This window comes from Diaphorina citri, unplaced genomic scaffold (genome assembly GCF_000475195.1).
Source record: "Diaphorina citri unplaced genomic scaffold, Diaci psyllid genome assembly version 1.1 scaffold79, whole genome shotgun sequence".
NCBI lineage: Eukaryota > Metazoa > Arthropoda > Insecta > Hemiptera > Psyllidae > Diaphorina > Diaphorina citri.
In genome coordinates, this window is record NW_007377516.1 from 215,570 (window position 1) to 233,194 (window position 17,625).

Here is a 17,625-nt window from a genome sequence, read left to right on the forward strand (position 1 = left end):
ATAAAACTCATTTTGAATATTATTTTAATTGTCTATCTACATTTTTTCAACAACAAAAGAGAACAAAAGTAAGTATTTGGTATTTGTACAAATACCAAATACTTACTTTTGTTCTCTTTTGTTGTTGAAAAAATGTAGATAGACAATTAAAATAATATTCAAAATGAGTTTTATGTTTATTTTGAATTCAAAAAGGTGTACCAAATTTCAAGTCTTTAGCTCTTACCGTTCTCGAGATATTTTTTTGTTTACAGACAGACACACACACAGACCAATGGCTGAAACTTTGGATTTAGGCTCTAGGGACCTCAAAACGTGTTTTGACACTAAAAACGGACCATCAAAAATTTGACCCGATTACTTACTTTCCTTCCTATAGGATTTCCTTCCTTCAGGATTTTGAAAAAATGTCCGGGGAACTTTTTGTAGCCCTTGGCTTGTACTATTCGCCATTTTCGGCTTGACATAGCTTTGTGATACACCCTGTATACAAACGCAGAGGTAGGCCTGGCTTGAAAAACAGAAGGGGTAAATTATTTTTTCAACTGAGCCTACCTAGCCTACCCTGTGTATAACCACGAATCAAATCATTTTAGAAATGCTCCTGTTTCCCTAGGTCTGCATACAAGTCTAAGACAATCTACCAAGACATACCCTCTAGTGATTATAAGGCTTGTGAAGATCTGGTGGTACATAGTTCTCATCAACAACACTCTTTTTACTTTTATTCACATTTGTTCTTCCCAGATTTCGTTTGCCATCAAATTCATTTCTCTTCTTAACCACTACTTCTTCCTTGGGTGGATATTTCTCTTCCAGCAGTAGATCAATCTGATTTTCGTTGTCAAAGAAGAAAATTCGCTCCTCTTCTTTAGCAAGCTCTGCCTTTTTCTCTTCAATTGTTTGGAATATTTCCTCTTCTTTCAGTTTTTCCAAGTGTTGTAGCAGAATTTTTTCTCGTCCAATGTCCCATTCTTTGTATTTCTGTAACATCAGAAAAGGCACAAGAATGTTGAATCATTTGTACAATAAAATTAAATGATGGGTTACTACTACAAAAAATAGATAGCTATAATTGCTGTGTAGAAGTTTTAAGGCAAGTACAAACTGACCAATAATTTCCAATATAAAGAATAAAAACTTACTTACCTGTTTTTGTTTTTCGATCTCTTGGGCTTCAAATTGGAGAACTACTTCCTTGACTTTGTTTTCAGTGATCTCCAATAAGTTCACATTCACTCCTGAACCCTTCACCTTCTCTGCAAGATCTAATACAACTTGAAATTCTTCACCAATAATTGCCTGGTTATCACCTGGTGCTGCATCAACTTTTTCTCCTTCAGGTGTACTCTCATTGCTACTGCTGGGTGGCACACCCACATCAGCTGATGTCAAATATTTTTTGAACAATTCCAAACCCTCTAGAGCCACTTTGACTTTACCACTTTCAACATTTTTCAATTGCCTTGAAATAAATAAAACTATTTATAATGATAAATGTGCCCAACCTCAGTAATGTTGTCAGTAGTATACCTACCTAGTTAGAGTACAGTGAACTTCAGTTTTGCAGGTTAGTGGTTCATAAAATTTAGCATAAAGGTAAATAAGTACTAACAGTAGATTTTTTTAGACTGTTGAAGTAGCACAGTTAAGTACTCTGTTTCATTTATGTTTTAATTGATTTTTACATAATAAATATCTCTCTACATTTCCAGATATTTCAGAGGTGGCCTGGAATTGCTGAGACAAGCTGATAGCTATTATGAATCAGGGGAATACGACAAATGCTAGCTGGTGCTGCATCAACTTTTTCTCCTTCAGGTGTACTCTCATTGCTACTGCTGGGTGGCGCACCCACATCAGCTGATGTCAAATATTTTTTGAACAATTCCAAACCCTCTAGAGCCACTTTGACTTTACCACTTTCAACATTTTTCAAAAATTGCTCAGCTTCTTTGGCATCCTTTGTTAGTCCAAGACCTATCAAGTAATAACTTTGATGGAGAACATCTTCTGGACTTAATCTTCCAATGGTTATCAACGTTTTACCAATCAATTCATTTGCAGTTTTCAGATCAAAGTGTCCATCAAAGTAAGGATTCCTCAAGTACTGCACTCTGACTTTCACTTCATCTTCATCGTCATCATTAGCTTCTGTTGTTGATTTTTCTTCAGTCCTGGTATTCCATGGTGTGGGAGCTTGTAAATATTTCAGGCAGGAGTAAAGAGAAAAGTATTTGGTGATCTCATTGGAGAAATCTTCCTGAAGCATTTGTAGGCTTGCTATTTTGGATGCATCCCGGTAATTGTTTGTTTTGATGAAATGATTAATCAGCAAATTATTGCAATATTCATCTGGAAAATCAAGACAACAAGGTTAGAAAAGCTAACATGACTGAATTATGAACAAGACACGTCAAAACAAAGTTAATGTCCCTAATTATAAAAACCCTAGCAAACTTGGACTTCTTGTGACATTTATGTACATGAACTTCTGTGTGGCTTGATTTTATGTTATCCACTGCTCTCCCATTTTCATTGGTAATTTTAAATTTTTTCACATGTTAGGTATTCTGTTAATTTGAGAATACTACTTAGGTGCATGGCTGCACAGGTTGAAATAATGATTATCTCACCTGGGAAAACACCATAGTTAAGTCGATCATCCAGTATCTCTAGCAACTCTTGGGTTTTGTTCAATTTCAAAGAGCTTCTACGAATCTACGAAGTACCTCTGTGAGCCAGCCTTGTTAGCTGGGACTGCTTGGAGGGTAGCGCGTTTGCTTTGTAAGCATCAGGTCGCGGGTTCGATTTCCGCCCGGGCCGGACAAAATTAGAAGCTGTAAAACTAAAAACGCCACCAAACTAGCCTAGTTATGTAGCTTGGTAGGTAACACTTCTAGGTTCGATTCCCGGCCAGGCAGATTTTTTTTTTTCCTGAACGGATAATGTTCGTTCTCGAAACGACTGGTTTTCTCTTGTCCTGCTCTTCTTCTTTCTTAGGAGTTGTAGTTCCCTGAAAATAATAATAATACCATGAACTTCTCAATTTTATGTGTAGGTCCCCGGGAGAGCAACACTTTTTTTCAAAGGAAGATATGAAAATATCGTCTCGGTACTGCATTGCATTAGTTCGAGACAGTCTTCCTCTTTTCTTGTATTTTCTCTCTTTTCTCATCTCTATTCTTAGCTCCTCCCTTTCTTAGTTTCACGTCTGCCAGAGCCAATCAGGGATCAGGGTGCCTTTGGAAATCTCAAAGATACCTTCTTCTTTCTTAGGAGTTGTAGTTCCCTGAAAATAACAATAATAACATGAACTTCTCAATTATATGTGTAGGTCCCCGGGAGAGCAACACTTTTTTCAAAGGAAGATATGAAAATATCGTCTCGGTACTGCATTGCATTAGTTCGAGACAGTCTTCCTCTTTTCTCATACTTTCTCTCTATTCTTAGCTCCTCCCTTTCTTAGTTTCACGTCTGCCAGAGCCAATCAGGGATCAGGGTGCCTTTGGAAATCTCAAAGATACCTCAGGGACAGCAACACCTAATGCTTAGTGCTTCCTCCGTCCAGGTACACACCACGCTCAACAGTGCTTAACTTGAGTGTTTTCATTTCAGGGCCAAACCAGACAGCCCTGCTTCGAGCATCACTTCCGTGCCCTCCTTCGATCGAACCAAAAAACCGACCGCGCCCGCAACTCAAAGCAAGGACTACGGACTGACAGACCACCTCAGACCCGTGGTGATACCGGCCGCGCTGTTGTCAAGTTTCCTCGTTCTGGCGCAGAGAAATACGGACATGAATGTGGAGACGTGTGGCATCCTTGCAGGACGATTGATAAGGAGTTTACCAGGATCGTGGGAGACCCCGGATTCGATTCCAGGCGGTGTTGAAAATTTGAAATGATTTTGTGACTATTTGAATAACTAAATAGAATTGATTTTGAATTAATTCTTTTTGACAAAGGAGTTGCAGTTAGGAACAAATGATTGGGCAAGTCTTACAATTCGTCCCCCCCCAAAAAAAACTCACAATTTATCATCTCTTTTTAGACGAATTGTGATTTTTTTTTTATAATCAAACTAATTTTCAGACTTTTTTTTACACCTCTCGACTATAAGTCTATCTATTATTACGATATTGTTCTTCTGTGTGACATTTCATAACCTTACTTCCTCTTCTTTTCCTCCCCATATCTAGGTGCAAAGTGAACTTAACATTACTCACCTCCTAATACCCAAACAGGTATCCTCCCTGTTTAAAGTCCCCTAGCCAGACAGTCCCTCAGCCAGACATTTTAAACTATGGGTCTGATTGGGTCTGTTATTATGACATTGTTCTTCTGTATGGCATATTTCATAACAATGCTTCCTCTTCTCACCCCCACGTCTAGGTGCAAAGTGAACTTAACATTACTCACCTCCTAATACCCAAACAGGTATCCTCCCTGTTTAAAGTCCCCTAGCCAGACAGTCCCTCAGCCAGACATTTTAAACTATGGGTCTGATTGGGTCTGTTATTATGACATTGTTCTTCTGTATGGCATATTTCATAACAATGCTTCCTCTTCTCACCCCCACGTCTAGGTGCAAAGTGAACTTAACATTACTCACCTCCTAATACCCAAACAGGTATCCTCCCTGTTTAAAGTCCCCTAGCCAGACAGTCCCTCAGCCAGACATTTTAAACTATGGGTCTGATTGGGTCTGTTATTATGACATTGTTCTTCTGTATGGCATATTTCATAACAATGCTTCCTCTTCTCACCCCCACGTCTAGGTGCAAAGTGAACTTAACATTACTCACCTCCTAATACCCAAACAGGTATCCTCCCTGTTTAAAGTCCCCTAGCCAGACAGTCCCTCAGCCAGACATTTTAAACTATGGGTCTGATTGGGTCTGTTATTATGACATTGTTCTTCTGTATGGCATATTTCATAACAATGCTTCCTCTTCTCACCCCCACGTCTAGGTGCAAAGTGAACTTAACATTACTCACCTCCTAATACCCAAACAGGTATCCTCCCTGTTTAAAGTCCCCTAGCCAGACAGTCCCTCAGCCAGACATTTTAAACTATGGGTCTGATTGGGTCTGTTATTATGACATTGTTCTTCTGTATGGCAAAATCTATTTGATGTATTTCTTCCTAAAGTTAGACCATGTGTGTAGCATGTTGAAATAAAACAACTAGGTATTGAAAAAAAAAAAATCTATTTGATGTATTTCTTCCTAAAGTTAGACCATGTGTGTAGCATGTTGAAATAAAACAACTAGGTATTGAAAAAAAAAAATCTATTTGATGATGTATTTCTTCCTAAAGTTAGTCAATTTTATTGTTAGAATCACAATGAAGAGGAGGGTTTTATGTGAGTAAGCCATAAGGAAGAACTGCTCTTTTCAGAGGACTACTGAGTCGGATACTGGAACTAGTAACTCACTCTTAAACTCCCTACAGTCATACGGAGTTGGAATGTAACTCATTACCTAACTGAGTAGTTCACTGAAAAGAGTAGTTCTTTTGTACAACTCACACACTCTTTATACATCTCTAGAAGAAAGGGACTTTTCGGTTCTATTCCTTGTTTAGACTGTGGGAGTAAAGGGACTTTTCAGTGTCATTCTGACAGGATAAACAAGGTATATTGCATTCGGACTGGACAAATAAGGTGTATTCTATTCTATTCTACATTCTGATTATATTCTTTCCTATTGCAGACTCACCCTAGTCAGACAGCTACTACTGAGTCGGATACTGGAACTAGTAACTCACTCTTAAACTCCCTACAGTCATACGGAATTGGAATGTAACTCATTACCTAACTGAGTAGTTCACTGAAAAGAGTAGTTCTTTTGTACAACTCACACACTCTTTATACATCTCTAGAAGAAAGGGACTTTTCGGTTCTATTCCTTGTTTAGACTGCTTTTCAGAGGACTACTGAGTCGGATACTGGAACTAGTAACTCACTCTTAAACTCCCTACAGTCATACGGAGTTGGAATGTAACTCATTACCTAACTGAGTAGTTCACTGAAAAGAGTAGTTCTTTTGTACAACTCACACACTCTTTATACATCTCTAGAAGAAAGGGACTTTTCGGTTCTATTCCTTGTTTAGACTGCGGGAGTAAAGGGACTTTTGAGAGTCATTCTGACAGGATAAACAAGGTATATTCCATTCGGACTTTCGGACTGGACAAATAAGGTGTATTCTATTCTATTCTACATTCTGATTATATTCTTTCCTATTGCAGACTCACCCTAGTCAGACAGCGCTAATATCTCAGTTGCTCCATGTCAAATTGCATCGGAGATCTGTCTATTAGAAAACAAAATTTCCTACTATTTTCACTATTATTTGACATATTTTCTCAGTAACGGTCAAATTTCAGCAAGATCCAACGAGAAAAAAAGTTCAGCTCTTATGGGTTAAGATACTATTACTAATTCACGACTAGAAGTACTCAGTAACGGTCAAATTTCAGCAAGATCCAACGAGAAAAAAAGTTCAGCTCTTATGGGTTAAGATACTATTACTAATTCACGACTAGTGTGAAAAGCATATAACCAGACCTATTAGTGACCAATTGACCATACATTGCAGATTAAATTTCCTCTAATGGACACAGTGTCATAAACTCATAAAAGTAAGGGGGAATTGTCCTTCCATATTGTGAAGCTAATAAGGAAAATGCCAAGCCCCTCATTGTTAAATGCCGGATTGACGTCAATGCCTTGTTTGTCCATGAGGATGTGTTTTCTAAACGTGTTTTTTAACTCTATAAAAAAAAAAATAGTTTTATCCACCCATAATTTGTTGATCTGAAATGTATGAAAACCAACTTCTATGTTGATCATTTTAAATAGGGACTTTTCAGTGTCATTCTGACAGGATAAACAAGGTATATTCCATTCGGACTGGACAAATGAGGTGTATTCTATTCTATTCTACATTCTGATTATATTCTTTCCTATTGCAGACTCACCCTAGTCAGACAGCCTTTCTATCCAGTGTAGATCTACATACGCATTGCTCGTATCAACTCATGATGCCTGAGGCAATAGCTATCGTGTGTGCTCCTAAACATAACGAGTAAGTAAACTAATGTACAAATAAACATAAAACAACAAATGTGAAAAAATCAACCAAAATCCATTTTTATTTGGATTTTTGGCTTTATGGTTTTCTGGACAAAATTTGCACCACAACTTTCGTGTTCCTGATAAAAAGACCTTTAATTTGATATATAGGTCGACCAGGTTTGGATAAGTCCTTCTATGAGGACAGACACAGCCAACTGTAGACAAACCACAGGATTTCATCCTCACCCCAACGATGTACCTTTGTTTATGGTGAGTTTACTCAGATGTACCTACCTACGGGTATGTACATAGTTTAGAAAAAACGTCCTCAGTAGTGTAGTCGTTAGCACGGTAGACTTCGGATCTGGAGGTTGGTGGGTCCAAGTCAAGAAATCAAGTCATAGGTATTTTTTTTTTTTAAGATGAGTGTTCCACCGCCGTTTTTATTTCGTAGCAATGGAACAACTGCTACATTAGACGCTTGTGGCCTGTGCCAAGTCAAGAAATCAAGTCATAACGAGGTATAGTGGGAAACGAAGTTTGTACCAAACATTTAAAACTAATCAGTTTCTCTTTTTTTACTACTGAATGTGTTATTCATTATTATTACTCTGATAGTGGATTCATAAAAGAAAGCATTCTGAAAGGTGAATTATTTCATGATTCATCTCGAAATTCGAACCCAAAATTGAAATTTCACATTTCGGCCCTGATGATAGAAAATAACTTCAAATCCAGAATATCTGAAATTAAAAATTGTGTCATAGTTAAAACTTTTTGTTTAGTTTATTTAGCTAAATCCCCTTAGAGGTGGTTTTTTTTTTTTTTTTTTTTTAAAAAAAACCTAAATTTCCTTTTTTTTTGTCATCAGTTTAAAAAAATAATGTGAAATCTATGTCAATTATGTAAAAAAGAAGCAAGGTTTTTCTCGTAGATTCTCGAAAGGAGTAGTAACCTAAGGGTCAGAAGTTGCCTAGTTCTGTTTTGTTTACTAGAATACCAGTCATGAATTTATGAGAGAGATGTCAAAGTAATCAAATTCCTCGCTGTGGAGGCAAACAATCGTATATTTTGCCCGTCTTGTGGCCCGGTCCGAAATCTCAGTTTGAACTTGGCTTAGGTTAAATTCTTTGATTGAGCAATCTGATTGTCGAAATAGTTTGAAATGTTTGACCTAAGTTTGTTGTGGTTCAAAGTTCATTTTTATAGTTTAAACTCCGATTATTTCCCTTGGCTTTACCCCACAATTATGCCTACACTAAAGTCAACTAAAAGAGAAGGAATATTTTTCTAATAGAAATACCTAAGGTCAAAGAAAAAAAAAACAAACAAACAAACGAACACGCTGTTTACAAAAGATAAGAAGGAAACAACAACGGATGACTACACTCATCCCCACCTTATCAAATATTTATACATGACTCATTCTATCTCCGCCAAGAAACTCCAAGCTAAATAGCTTTACTCATTGATTCATTCTCTAGTGTTGTAACGTGTGCCATTTGTGTGTGATTTCTCCAAAAGTTCATTTAAAACTATTTTGTATTTTTAAATTTTTTACTCGCCTACCTGAAAGTTGAAGAGAATTGACTCGATAATAATTTTACAATTTTATTACCTAATTAAAAGAACGTTTCAGTTTCAATTAATTATAATTCGGTGACGAATTAATTTAATTTTCAATTGAACAATTTTTTACTCGCCTAACTGAAAGTTGAAGAAAATTGACTCGATAATTATTTTACAATTTTATTACCTAATTAAAAGAACGTTTCAGTTTCAATTAATTATAATTCGGTGACGAATTAATTTAATTTTCAATTGAACATTTCGTAATTTAGACAGTTTCATTAATTGAACTAGTGTCAGTTTATTTAACATTTCCATTGTTGAAGAAAAATCTTTGTGACAATTTTTATTGTGTTAAACTCTCCTTTGCCGAGAAAGCAAGTTTAGGAAAGGAATCGAAATCGAAGTGCCATATTACTTTCTATTTTTCATTTTGTCTATCTCTTCTATCTTCTGTCAATGATAAGAATGGTAAGCCAGTGGCCTTATGTGGCGATAAATATGACAAAGGGTTTTGCCTAGTACTGTCTAGGTATGTGGTTTGGAATTCAAGGTTTAGATGTAGGTAAGGATTTGTATCCTATGTTGGCAACATGACAACTTTACTCACCATATAATAAGTATGCCAGTCTACACTACATATTATACATATGTAGCTAGGTAGTAGGTATCTTATTAGGTACCTATACTCAGTGACATAATTATGTACATAGGTATGTAGGTAATTATTTCACAGTAAATTTTGCAAAGTATTTGCTATAGCGATGTAATTAGTAATTCGAGATTTACTACATACCTAATTAGCCAGAAAATTTCTCTCGTGGCCGGGATTTGAACCCAGATTATCCGTGTTGAAAGTCAGTTTTAACCACTCAACCACAGAGGTGGATTAAAGTAATTATAAAATGACTCGTAACATTCTATTGAAGCACATCTAAATACATACCACTCGATAATCTACATAATAATAATTATGTAGGTAGGTATCTAAGAAAATAGAACGTAAAAGAAAATTTGGCAAATTTTCAAGATGAAAGCTAATGATGACCTTGCAGAAAAAAATCTCTCGCAAAATTTATACAGACTTTCAGACACTACCTACGATTACATTTTGGCGCCAACGCTCCCACGGCCACGTTTCGAAGAGAAACTTTTAATGACTAACTATCTCTTGAAAATCAATAACTTTTCTAGTCTCTTGTTTATTTTCTCTTTCAATAACTTCATTTGGATATTTTTCTAATTTTTACTATTGACAACACAGTATTGGGAGTACCGCCAATTGTTAGGAAACACATCAGGTTCCTAGTGTAAACAAACAGAAGATCATTTTCCGTTTTGCTGTCGAAGTGTTTTGTTCATAAGTAAAAAAAGACAATAATCGAATTTTCGAAAACTCGGAGAAAACTATAGCAGTTACATTTTCCTCTGTCAAACGTCTAAAAAGAAAGAAAAAAAAAAAAGGTACCTACCTACCTATTATTTATTGTGAGAGAACTAGATAGAAAAAAAAAGGAAAAAAAATCTAGGTACCTACCTAGGTACCTATTTCAAAGAATATCGAACTTGGGTTTCATTCATGTAACTAGTAGGTAGGTGCTAATAGAATAGACTCTGAATACTCTGATAATAAAGGCAGACAATCCCAAACTTCTAATGTCAGACCCCAATCTCAGTCAGACATGAATTTTATTGGTTGTTGAATATAACGTGTCAACCTCGATAAGGTGGATAATGTGATAAGGATATAGAGGACCCATTGTTTCTTCATTGATCCCTGTCGAGGCAAAAGGATTTAACACTTTTAACCCATCCACATTCAGACTAACGAAACTTTTTCGACCTTACCCTTTTTTCCGTTGTAGAACTGAAGTGCTTTGTGCCTTTTGACAAATAAGTGTTAAAAGAGAAGTGTCAAGTGAAGTGTTTTGTGCTGTGTATTTATCTTATTCAGTTTTTGGATTACCTTTGCTTTCCCGGTTGTGAAGGACTTATCCTCAAACTTTTGGACTGGTAGGCGATTCGGATTCGCAAGGACTAATATACTGAGAGGTAAGATTTTCACATTATTCTAGTAGGTATACCCTGAAAAAAGATCACTACGAAGTCCCCTTAGGTCAGATCAATACCAAGCTCCAATGACGAGGAAATGCTGCGAGTATAGGTATTAGGGGTTTAACATGAGTACCTAGTATACCTGCCTAGCAGTTTTTTATGTACATATTAAATAAATAAAATGTTTTTAGAGGGTTTGATAGAGGGAACTGTAACTGCTAGGGTCTTATCGTTCCGAAAGCGAAGAGAGAATAATGAACCCGGGAAGGAATCGAACCTGAGACCTAGCGCTTACGAGGCAGACGGGCTACCCTACAACCTAACTAAGCTGGTAAATAAATAAAATAAATTGAATTGAAAACAATACTTATGTAGGTACCTGCCTCGTTGGCGTAGTGGTCAAAACGCTCGCCTGGTAATCAGTAGGGCGTGGGTTCGATCCCAGCCGGGGTATGGAATTTTATCCTCATTTATTTTGAGAATTTGACCACATAACAATGGAGCTCTAAGTGTTAGGTGGTAGAGAACGCCTAAGGCGTTAATATTATGGGGAAAAAAACCATGAACGGAGATTTTTTCGCACTAAATTGGTGTTAAGAATGGGGTGCTAAATATTTTGGTCAATTTTATCTGATGATTTCTTGGACACCTTGAAATACTGTTCTGTAAATGTACTAAATGTGTGTCCCACATGGTCGACCATCGGTTGATGAGAATTTATTGTAGATCGACGGCCAGTCGACTTTGTGTGGACACACCTTTAAGTAGGTATATCTAGATATTTTTTAATTCTTTCATTTTAGTAGTAACCTAGCTTAGTTTAAATGTGGGCCCTTGTTTTTAGTCTAGTCTACTGCAATAATGACAACGATTGTGGTTGGAGGTTTTTGAAAGGTCTCAATTAGTATGACTAGTGAAGTACATTCAGATTTCAGATATCATCCCTCTGGAGGCAAAAGGTTTTAACACTTTTAACCCATCCAGATTCAGATTTCAGATATCATCCCTGTGGAGGCAAAAGGTTTTAACACTTTTGTACATAGGTATGTTGATAATTACATATTTCGCAGTAAATTTTGCAAAGTACCTATTTGCTATAACGATGTAATTAGTAATTCGAGATTTACTACATACCAAATTAGCCAGAAAATTTCTCTCTTGGCCGGGATTTGAACCCAGATTATCCGTGTTGAAAGTCAGTTTTAACCACTCAACCACAGTGGTGGATTAAAGTAATTATAAAATGACTCGTAATATTCTATTGAAGTTGAAGCACATCTAAATACCTACCACTCGATAATCTACATAGGTATCTAAGAAAATAGAACGTAAAAGAAAATTTGGCAAATTTTCAAAACGAAAGCTAGTGATGACCTTGCAGAAAAAAATATCTCGCAAAATTTATACAGACGTTCAGACACTACCTACGATTACATTTTGGCGCCAACGCTCCCACGGCCACGTTTCGAAGAGAAACTTTTAATGACAAACTATCCGTGGCACAAGCTCCGGCTTTTACGGATGGGTATACCATTTGTTGCCTATTTATTTAACTGAGAGAATTGTACTGAAAAACTAATAAATGGAAACTTATAAAATAAAAATATCTCTTGAAAATCAATAACTTTTCTAGTCTCTTGTTTATTTTCCCTTTCAATAACTTCATTTGGGTATTTTTCTAATTTTTACTATTGAAAACACAGTGTTGGGAGTACCGCCAATTGTTAGGAAACACATCAGGTTCCTATAGTGTAAACAAACAGAAGATCATTTTCCGTTTTGCTGTCGAAGTGTTTTGTTCATAAGTAAAAAAAGACAATAATCGAATTTTCGAAAACTCGGACTAATACCCTATGGATTAATTTCTTAATTCTCTTCTGATTTGCAGGTGATCGACGCCCAAAAGAAAGACAAGTACGGCTCCAAAATCAAACTGGAAAGCGAATCCGATCTCGACAGGCTCAGCGAAAACCTCAACATGACCCTTCCCCAGAAACAGAAACTTTCCTCTATCTCTCTTGAAAATCAATAACTTTTCTAGTCTCTTGTTTATTTTCCCTTTCAATAACTTCATTTGGGTATTTTTCTAATTTTTACTATTGAAAACACAGTGTTGGGAGTACCGCCAATTGTTAGGAAACACATCAGGTTCCTATAGTGTAAACAAACAGAAGATCATTTTCCGTTTTGCTGTCGAAGTGTTTTGTTCATAAGTAAAAAAAGAAAATAATCGAATTTTCGAAAACTCGGACTAATACCTATATGGATTAATTTCTTAATTTTCTGATTTGCAGGTGATCGACGCCCAAAAGAAAGACAAGTACGGCTCCAGAATCAAACTGGAAAGCGAATCCGATCTCGACAGGCTCAGCGAAAACCTCAACATGACCCTTCCCCAGAAACAGAAACTTTCCTCTATCAACAAACTCATCAAAGCATCCAAACTGGACCTGAGCAAATTCAACGACAAAGAGTTTAACCACAACCGAACGAACGTTGAGTTCCATAAGAAAGGAAACCGAACAGTCGTGTTTGATAAAGACATGAACTCAACGATTGATGAAGTCAACAGCGATGATCTGGGCGCTCACCAAAACTGGTACTGGTGGGGTTAGAACCGCTTTGCCCTGAGCACCCCTACCCGCTTACCTGGTGGGGGGAGCGCCAAAATTTTTAAACGGCGCGAAAAAACTCATCAGAACCGTCCTATAATTTAAGATGTTGGGCGCGCCGCATATTGGGAGCATAGTCTTGCAACTTTTAGTAGAGCGTAGCCGCCTAAAAAACCAAACCTTTGAAAATAATAGAGACATTCTACCTATGTAGGTATATCATTTTCATAGGTTTGGTTTTTCAGGCGACTATATACAAGCTAAAAAGTCGTGCGAATACGCTTCCAATATGCGACGGGCCTTATCGATGAAGTCAACAGTGACGATTTGGGCGCCCACCAAAACTGGTACTGGTGGGGTTAGAACCGCTTTGCCCTTAGCACCCCTACCCGCGTGGGGTGAATCCCCTACCTGTGTTGGGGATTCACCCCACTCGCTAACCTGTGTTGGGAGAGCGAAACCGCTTTGCCCTGAGCACCCCTACCCGCTTACCTGGTGGGGAGAGCGCCAAAATGTTGACGCTATTTTTAAACGGCGCGAAAAAACTCATCAGAACCGTCCTGTAATTTAAGATGTTGGGCGCGCCGCATATTGGGAGCATAGTCGGGCGACTTTTATGCCTGCCACTCACGTTCAAGCATGCTTGACAGGCGGCCTGACAGGAAAAGCTTGAATGTGTGAAGCGAGAAAAAAATATCTCAGGCAAGCGCGTAGTAGCCTGAAAAAACCAAACCTTTGAAAATGATAGAGACCCTCTAAGTATCGATCATTTTAATAGGTTTGGTTTTTCAGGCAACTACGCGCTATTTCGCGCGTCTACGCTTCCAATATGCGACGGGCCTTATTTGTATAGTTGAAATTGTCTCCAGAAATCGCCTCCATTGGTGATGGTTGTTTATGTTCTTGTAGTTGAAATTGTCTCCAGAAATCGCCTCCGTTGGTGATGGTTGTTTATGTTCTTGTCGGCTCCCTGATTGGTGGATGTGTGGGCATTGAACCATGTAAGCACGACCCCCGATTGGTGGATTTGTCGATTGAACCATGTACCTAAACAGTTTTCGACATCGGAGGCGATTTTCTTTTTATTTATTTCGAATTCAAACATGTATTGTATTTGAATTTGTCGATTTTGGTCATTTTGGTGTCGTATGTGTTGTTTTGTCGTTTAGGATTTTAGCTGTACGTAGAATTTCACTGTTCTCTTTTATTTATTGTTCAACGACTGTTCGTACGTAATTCTCCCTTTTGAAATCCCTTACCATCTTTAATCCCTAATTTCTCTCCTCCTGGGCATGAAGACATGAGGAAAACTCAAGGCCGGACACTCATGTTGTTTTGCCTGACAGGCATAACTGTTCATGCAGAACTGTCATGCAAACCTGACGTGATTGTCCGCCCTTACCCTACAAGTATTGGTTATTTGATTTGTAGTTTGTAGTTAGCTGTCATATTTATTATTTCTTCTTTTTTTTCTCTCTCCAGTTTCTTTATCTCTATATATGTATACTCGCAGTACCTACCTAAATGGTCGCCACTCAAGATCAGATCGCCTGGACCTCTTTCTGTCAGGCAATCTGAGCGTGATTCGCGGAAAAAGCTTGAAACCTAGGTCTCTCAGACGGTCTGACAGACCCAGGTCTCGAGGAATTTTTCCGCCACACACGTTACGACGATATGGTCTGACAGATGAGATGGTGTGTCAGACAGTCTGACCGGCCGTGGCTGAATGGGTAGAATATTATACGCCATGTAAAGAAAAGCAATAGGTCTTATTTTAGCTGTATCGTACTTATTACTTTCTATTACTTATGTTCTTGTCGGCTCCCTGATTGGTGGATCTGTGGGCATTGAACCATGTAAGCACGACCCCCGATTGGTGGATTTGGCGATTGAACCATGTACCTAAACAGTTTTCGACATCGGAGGCGATTTTCTTTTTATTTATTTCGAATTCAAACATGTATTGTATTTGATTTTGGTCATTTTAGTGTCGTATTGTTTTGTCAGTTAGGATTTTAGCTGTACGTAGAATTTCACTGTTCTCTTTTTTAAATTGTTCAACGACTGTTCGTATACGTAACGTAATTCTCTTGAACAGTTCCCTTTTTTAATCCCTTACCATCTTTTATCCCTAATTTCTCTCCTCCTGGGCATGAAGACATGAGGAAAACTCTAGGCCGGGCACTCATGTTGTTTTGCCTGACAGGCATAACTGTTCATGCAGAACTGTCAAGCAAACCTGACGTGATTGTCCGCCCTTCCTACCCTACAAGTATTGGTTATTTGGTTTGTAGTTTATAGTTAGCTGTCATATTTATTATTTCTTCTTTTTTTTCTCTCTCCACTTTCTCGATATGTATACTCGCAGTATACCTACCTAAATGCTCGCCACTCAAGATCAGATCGCCTGGACCTATTTCTGTCAGGCAATCTGAGCGTGATTCGCGGAAAAAGCTTGAAAACTAGGTCTCTCAGACGGTCTGACAGACCCAGGTCTCGAGAAATTTTTCCGCCACACACGTTATGACGATATGGTCTGACAGACGAGATGGTGTGTCAGACAGTCTGACCGCCAGTGGCTGAATGGGTAGAATATTATACGCCATGTAAAGAAAAGCAATAGGTCTTATTTTAGCTGTAGCTACAAGTATTGGTTATTTGGTTTGTAGTTTATAGTTCTGTTAGCTGTCGTATTTATTATTTCTTCTTTTTTTTTTCTCTCTCCACTTTCTCTATATGTATACTCGCAGATACCTACCTAAATGCTCGCCACTCAAGATCAGATCGCCTGGACCTATTTCTGTCAGGCAATCTGAGCGTGATTCGCGGAAAAAGCTTGAAAACTAGGTCTCTCAGACGGTCTGACAGATCCAGGTCTCGAGGAATTTTTCCGCCACGTTACGACGATATGGTCTGACAGACGAGATAGTGTGTCACTGTGTCAGACAGTCTGACCGCCAGTGGCTGAATGGGTAGAATATTATACGCCATGTAAAGAAAAGCAATAGGTCTTATTTTAGCTGTATCGTACTTATTACTTTCTATTACCCTTATTTTTCCTACCGTTTGTTTCTACAGTTTATTTTTACGAGAGAAAAAATACATGTAAAAAGAAAATACTGATTTATAATTCCTTTAACTGTGTTTTTGTTTCAAAAATTATCTACAGAAACGCTGTTTACTCTGTGTACAGTAGGTATACGAGTATTGACCATTCTACCTATAAGGTTACCTGTCAGTCAATCTCAGATGAGAGTGATCAGATATCACAATGACCAACACTCGACAGTCATGGTCATTTGAGTAGGTTGTGGGTATTGAATTACAATAATAAAAATAAGGACCGTGTACCAAATGTAGGACTATGCATGACGAAAGTATGTGACAACTTGATAAGAAGAGTCTGTTTGGAATCCTGAATAATTTATTGCAATTTGCAGTGATAAAATTCAGGTGTGAGTACCAAATGTAGGACTTTGAATGACACAAGCATGTGAAAAAAGGGGATTTTGAATCTTGAATTAGAATAATAAAAATAAGGTCCGCGTACCAAATGTAGGACTTTGCATGACAAAAGAATGCGGCAACCTGATAAGAAGAGTCTGCTTTTGAATAATTGCAATTTGCAATAATAAGATTCAGGTCTGAGTACCGAATGTAGGACTTTGAATGACAAATGTATGTGATAACTGATAATGATAAGAAGTGTCTCCTTTGAATATTTTACTGTGGTTTTGATTAGCTGATAAAGACCACCAAGTGCATCACCGGAAGGACAACTTATTAAGCCGTTCAAAGAATTAATGAAGAAATATAATTATTGGCTAGCGACTTTGGTATACCAAATGCTCCAGTTCCCGATAAATCACTGAAGTTAATTAACGTTGGGTGTGATTGATATCCGGATGGGAGGGTATCAAAATCGTGCATTAATGGTTATGCCTTGGTGCCTTATTATGATCGATTCCCCCGAATCCCAACTGATACTGAGCAAGTGAGCAGAGTAGATTTTAGCTACGGCCTAGGTCTTGTTTTCCATTATAGATATCTAAGGTATTCAATGTTCTTACGAATGTAGAGTTCTTATATATATGGTTCTGTGGTTCATATAAGTGCACTTTATAATCTTCTCATAAGTAGCTAGGTATCTACGTCAAACTTTACTGTGTTGCAACTAAATGCAGCCATACAAATCGTTCTATTCGTTCTGAATAACCTTAGTATTCGGTATGTATAGTTGTATAGGATTTCAAGCATCCAGAAATGAGATACTGAGATGGTTTTTGAATGACTCATGCATACCTA

The 17,625-nt window shown here is 37.6% G+C and overlaps 3 protein-coding genes and 1 long non-coding RNA gene across 4 annotated transcripts; 3 read left to right on the forward strand and 1 right to left on the reverse strand.

The window, feature by feature from the left end:
• Nucleotides 1-408: 408 nt before the first annotated feature.
• On the reverse strand, nt 409-3,124 carry LOC103522458 (28S ribosomal protein S27, mitochondrial-like). The gene is made up of 5 exons (XM_026832560.1): nt 3,120-3,124; nt 2,637-2,713; nt 1,752-2,355; nt 1,150-1,465; nt 409-984 (listed from the first exon to the last, which is right to left on the reverse strand). The coding sequence occupies exons 1-5, from the start codon at nt 3,122-3,124 to the stop codon at nt 658-660; spliced, it is 1,329 nt and encodes a 442-aa protein (XP_026688361.1). The 3' UTR covers nt 409-657.
• A 249-nt stretch (nt 3,125-3,373) lies between these two features.
• Nucleotides 3,374-7,098, forward strand: LOC108254073 (STAM-binding protein-like A). The gene is made up of 4 exons (XM_026832564.1): nt 3,374-3,390; nt 3,619-3,858; nt 5,718-5,763; nt 6,982-7,098. The coding sequence occupies exons 1-4, from the start codon at nt 3,374-3,376 to the stop codon at nt 7,096-7,098; spliced, it is 420 nt and encodes a 139-aa protein (XP_026688365.1).
• A 181-nt stretch (nt 7,099-7,279) lies between these two features.
• LOC113472774 lies at nt 7,280-13,509 on the forward strand. Its single transcript, XM_026832570.1, has 3 exons — nt 7,280-7,354; nt 12,597-12,721; nt 13,128-13,509. Exons 1-3 carry the CDS (start codon nt 7,280-7,282, stop codon nt 13,321-13,323), a joined length of 396 nt encoding a protein of 131 aa, XP_026688371.1. The 3' UTR covers nt 13,324-13,509.
• A 1,622-nt stretch (nt 13,510-15,131) lies between these two features.
• On the forward strand, nt 15,132-16,459 carry LOC108254096. Its single transcript, XR_001809872.2, has 2 exons — nt 15,132-15,943; nt 16,329-16,459. It is a non-coding gene; the product is annotated as an uncharacterized LOC108254096 (long non-coding RNA).
• The last annotated feature ends 1,166 nt before the right edge of the window (nt 16,460-17,625 follow it).